This window comes from Anarrhichthys ocellatus, unplaced genomic scaffold (assembly GCF_004355925.1).
Source record: "Anarrhichthys ocellatus isolate YVR2014 unplaced genomic scaffold, GSC_Weel_1.0 scaffold262, whole genome shotgun sequence".
Lineage (NCBI taxonomy): Eukaryota > Metazoa > Chordata > Actinopteri > Perciformes > Anarhichadidae > Anarrhichthys > Anarrhichthys ocellatus.
Window position 1 is genome coordinate 21,587 of NW_022280289.1, and position 4,781 is coordinate 26,367.

At 42.6% G+C, this 4,781-nt stretch overlaps 2 protein-coding genes across 2 annotated transcripts in view; one reads left to right on the forward strand and one right to left on the reverse strand.

The window, feature by feature from the left end:
- The window catches only part of mmp23bb (matrix metallopeptidase 23bb), a 14,559-nt gene extending 12,294 nt beyond the window's left edge, over positions 1 to 2,265 (forward strand). The window contains exons 4-7 of the mRNA XM_031879434.1: positions 49 to 208; positions 513 to 623; positions 699 to 825; positions 1,548 to 2,265. Of these exons, the coding sequence (XP_031735294.1) occupies positions 49 to 208; positions 513 to 623; positions 699 to 825; positions 1,548 to 1,740 (591 nt within the window). The 3' untranslated portion in view covers positions 1,741 to 2,265. The remainder of the gene's footprint in view (positions 1 to 48; positions 209 to 512; positions 624 to 698; positions 826 to 1,547) is intronic.
- Positions 2,266 to 3,836: 1,571 nt separating this feature from the next.
- The window catches only part of serp1 (stress-associated endoplasmic reticulum protein 1), a 1,661-nt gene continuing 716 nt past the window's right edge, over positions 3,837 to 4,781 (reverse strand). Inside the window, exons 2-3 of the mRNA XM_031879439.1 lie at positions 4,648 to 4,720; positions 3,837 to 4,370 (exon numbers count right to left, since the gene is read on the reverse strand). Of these exons, the coding sequence (XP_031735299.1) occupies positions 4,330 to 4,370; positions 4,648 to 4,720 (114 nt within the window). The 3' untranslated portion in view covers positions 3,837 to 4,329. The remainder of the gene's footprint in view (positions 4,371 to 4,647; positions 4,721 to 4,781) is intronic.

The following is a 4,781-nucleotide window of genomic DNA, read 5'->3' on the forward strand; positions in this document are numbered from 1 at the left end:
TCATGTGACTCTCTACAGGTGTTGATCATGTGACTCTCTACAGGTGTGTGGCTGAACGACCTGGTCCAGGTGGCGGCTCATGAGATCGGTCATGCTCTCGGTTTGTGGCACTCCAGAGACCTTCAGGCTCTGATGCATCCTAACGCTACGTACACGGGTCAGAGGAACGTGGCCCAGGACGACGTGTGGGGCATCCAGAGGCTCTACGGTAACACCCAGCACTTCCTATGGGAGTTTCACAATAAAGGTCACTCAGTATCTGCATGTTATCAGAAACACAATGTTATTAAAGAACCATTTCTGAATTCATGTTGTGGAAACTCTGTAAATACATGTGAATACTTTCTGCAGTACTTTCAAAGGATGTGAATACTTTCTGCAGTACTCTTACCATAGTAAAGGATGTGATACTTGCTATACCACTTATAGCCTGTACTTATAGTACAGGCTGTGATACTTCCTGTAGTACTTGTACCACAGTACAGGTTGTGATACTTACTGTCCGTCCACAGGTTGTCTGGATAAGAAGCGGGTCTGTGGTCCGTGGGCTCGTCTGGGTTTCTGTGAGCGGAGGAGAACCTTCATGAAGAAGAACTGTCCTCAGAGATGTGATCTCTGTTACGGTGAAACTCAACCCTGATTCTCTCTCTGAGGTCCGTCTCTTGTCTCTGGTTTGAATCTCACTTCCTGTCTTCCAGAGCCTTTGGAGGCGGTTGCCACGCCGACGCCACCTCCGGCCAACGTCAAGATCAAGATGGTTCCTCGAGGGAAGGTGGTCGGGTTCCGCTGTGGAACCAAGAACGTCCGCTTACCGCCCAAAGTCAGGTCAGTTGATCAACACTAATACTAATGATTATCTACTCCATTATTCAGTTTATAAAACTACATCAAAGAGATCAAATGTATCAAGTTTACGTCGACAGATGATTTGTGAACAGAAAATACAAACATTTTATTCTTTTTACTACTTCAATGAAAATGAATTGATGATCAATAACAGTCAATAACAGTCTACTGACTACTAGAGACATGAACCCTGATCAACTTTGTTCTTCAGCTTTGACAAACACACTCTTACTTGTTTCCAGAGCTTTCAACCACATCTCATGGTCTTCCCATGGAGTTGCCCAGTTGTCATGGCGAAGCTTTAGTTATCACATGACCTGAGGAGGCCCGTTGCTAGGTAACCCTGAAGGTCTCGTACTGAGGTCATGTGTCCATGACAACTGAGCAACTCCACCCACGAGGAAGATCATGAGATGTGACTAAAAGCTCTGGAGACAACAAGATACTTATGTCTGAATGTAGAATTTATGAACTCATTTCTCCTGTAGGAACAGTGAGACAGTGAGACAGTAGGAGCAGTGGTGCAGTGGAAACAGTGGAGCAGTAGTATAGTAGGAACTAAACCACGCCAGGTGGAATTGTGGCTTTAGAGTCTCACCATCAGTGGAGGAAAGTTCATGGGGAAAGAAAATAACTTTCCAAGATTCTGAAACCTAAACCATCACTTCCATCTCTTGTCTTTGCGGCTCTGTTTTCTTCAGCTGGTATAAAGACGGCGAGCAGATCTTGACCTCCATACCCGGTTACATCGTCATGAAGGACCGAGACCTCCGCATCGTCGCCAACGAGTTCAACGAGGGCGTTTACACCTGTTGCGTCCACCGCCGGGGAGACATCGTGTCCGCCAACTCCTGGTCCATCCGACTGAAGCCAGACCCGCCCTCCAACAGCTGAGGACAAAACCATGAATAACGAGATGAAGGGAGGTGCTGGTTTTAACTTTTGTAGAATGACAGATCGATACGTTTGGATCTGTGGAGCTGCAGAACATCAGATGTTCAATGTCTTCTGATCTCAAAGCAGGAAGTTCAGAACATGTTTGGATCTTTTTACATGATTTCTGGTGGTTTGTTCAACACATAGATTTTTTCCAAAAGCTCTGAGACCAGATGGTTAAGGACACCTGTCCTTGTAATCCTCAAGGCATGACGTCATGTCCTCCTAATCCTGCAGGACCTCTTTTAAGTATAGAAATCTTAGCATAATGTCATGTCCTCATAATGAAATACAACATCAATAATTAAGTAAAATAAATAAGGTACATATTCTGTAAATGTGACCACAGCAGCTCGTTTATTATTAATACATATCTACCTTTTACAGTTTGACCCTCAGGGCCACCGTACATTTTATTGTGTTGAGGTAACAGTGTTATAAAGCTGTTATTACATATTTATTAATGTCACTGCAGTTATTGCTTTAATCACATTGAAATAGTATTAATTATTAGTATTAGTATTAATAGAATGTCTAATAAATAATCCTGGTTTAAAGTATTGTGTATTTCATCTTATTATAATGATATAATAAAATGTTTTGAGTATACGTGTATATTAACATTAAAGTGTACCTTTTTACATATTTATTATTTCTGTCACAATGTAAATTTAATATTTAATAGTAATGAGATATTTAACATTTTTAATAAATGTAAATTAGATTAAAAAATAAATACAAATTATATCTAAACAGCACCACCTAGTGGTTACTGGACATGCTGCTTCTGATCAAGGAGACAATGAAATGTTTGATTATTGAAATCGCAAAGAAGTAATTTAATGTAGTACTATGTATTACTGGGTACACGTAGTACTACATAGTACTACGTGTACCCAGTGTACTACATGTACCCAGTACTACATGTAGTAGATTTATTAACAATAAAAGGTACATCCCAAGTCTCTTAATGTCATCCCCGTTTCCCTCACTTGGGTCCTTTCCTTGCGTCTTAGCCCCTCCCACCAGGGATGCATGGAGGAAACCATGCAAGGAGAGAGGAAACGAGGAAATATGTTTTAGGACATGACGTCCTTTCCTCAGTTGCTCACGTGAAGCGACGTCTGTTCCTGATGACGGAGGATCAGCTGATCACAGCTGATCACAGCTGATCACAGCTGATCACAGCTGATCACAGCTGATCAGCTGTCAGTCGGCTTTAACAGCTGGAGAGACTTTAGATAAGTTAGTGTGTGTTCACATGATCACTGTACTTAATAACAGTAACTAATAATACTAATAAAGACACAGTGATCACCACTGTAGAGGTGTTTCTCTCTGTAGTCTGTTAAACTGTGTCCTGTGTTCTGTTTATAAGCACAGGATCCATTTCTACCGCAGAATGCGATCGTCTTATTTATGAATTATTTGCGTCTGTACGTTTTGAAATTGTGACTGTGACGTCATTATTAAATAACCCAGAATATGATTATTGTTTCTCTTAAATGATAAAACTCATCAAACACTCAGGAATGATGTAAAAAGTGTTTCGTCTCTCAGCTCTCTCTGACTTTAATTGTTTCCATATTAAAGTTATTGAGGGAAACATCAGATCATGAAAACACAAATCTTTCTAATAAATGTAGAAAGTTGTTTATGGTCCTTTTGTTGTTCAGAGTACAATGAACATTTATTTAAACCAGATGTTGAATCAGAAAACGAATCAAATATAAACTGGAGTTTATTCTGTGATCTGTCTTCACTCTGGTGTTAAACTCAGTCAGTCAGTCAGTTCAATCGGCTGCAGCATCCAATCACATGACTGATGAACAATGAGGGGGCGTGTCGGCCGTTAAAAGACTTCCTGGAACTCTGTTCTCGTGGGTCCTCGCTCATGGCTCCTCTGAGGTCCCTCCTCCATCCTCAGAGCTACATTAGAGCTTTGGGACGGCCGTCAATATGGCGGCGCAGAACAACTTCCGGTTCAAGTGAGGAAACGACAGATAAGAGACTTGGGATGTACCAATCGTTAAGACATGAAAAACAAACATGGCGTCCTTCTTCAAATGAAACTTTATTAATGAACACAATGGATCAGGTGACGCTGCACACGGTGCAAACACACCTTCTACACCTCAAACCTTCTGATTCAAAAGACCTTCATCATCTCTATGGGGGGGGCAGATCTCAGATCAGAATTGCAGCTGGAATGTAAAGAGTCCAGATTGGATGAATAACGTTGGTCCTGAACCAGGTGGACTATGAGCCCCCCCCGTGAGCTGATAAGGTGGAATCAGAAGGGGCGGGGCTAAAGCACAGGTAAACACAGAAAGGCACATGTGAGGCTTTTAGAAGGTCAGAGAGGCCTTAAATCAACACAGATAAGGGGGGTCCAAGGGGCGGGTCCAGGGCTCCAGGGGGCAGGGCCTGTGGGTGTGTTTGGTTGTCTGTGGGCTGCAGACGGTTGTCAGAGGCCAGGAATGTTCCGGTTGGTTCAGGTTAGGGGGCGGGTTGATCGTCTGGCCCCGCCCCCTGCCTGTGACATCATTACATGCCCATTCTGATGCTCTGGATGATCTGGAAGATGGCTGTAAACAAACATTATTATTATTATTATGATGATAAGATGAATGATCATTGTTCACTAACAGGTCTCTGATGAGTGACTTCTTTTGTGTTTCTGTCTCCAGTGACATTTCAACTGTCTATAAGCCCCGCCGCTCATCTGACGTCAGCGGGTGATGGGCGGGGCTACACACACAACACGTGACGATATGGAAACATTTCTATTAATCTGTTAAAAAAAGAAATGATAGAGTTAGATTTTAATATTTATCATGTGATTGGAGGAAGAGGAGGAGTCACCTGATCCACAGACGACGAAGATGAAGAGAGCGAGAAGCCACGGACCAACTCCTTTATCCTCAGTGACACTCCTCTGGAACACACACACACACACACACACACACACACACACACACACACACACACACACACAC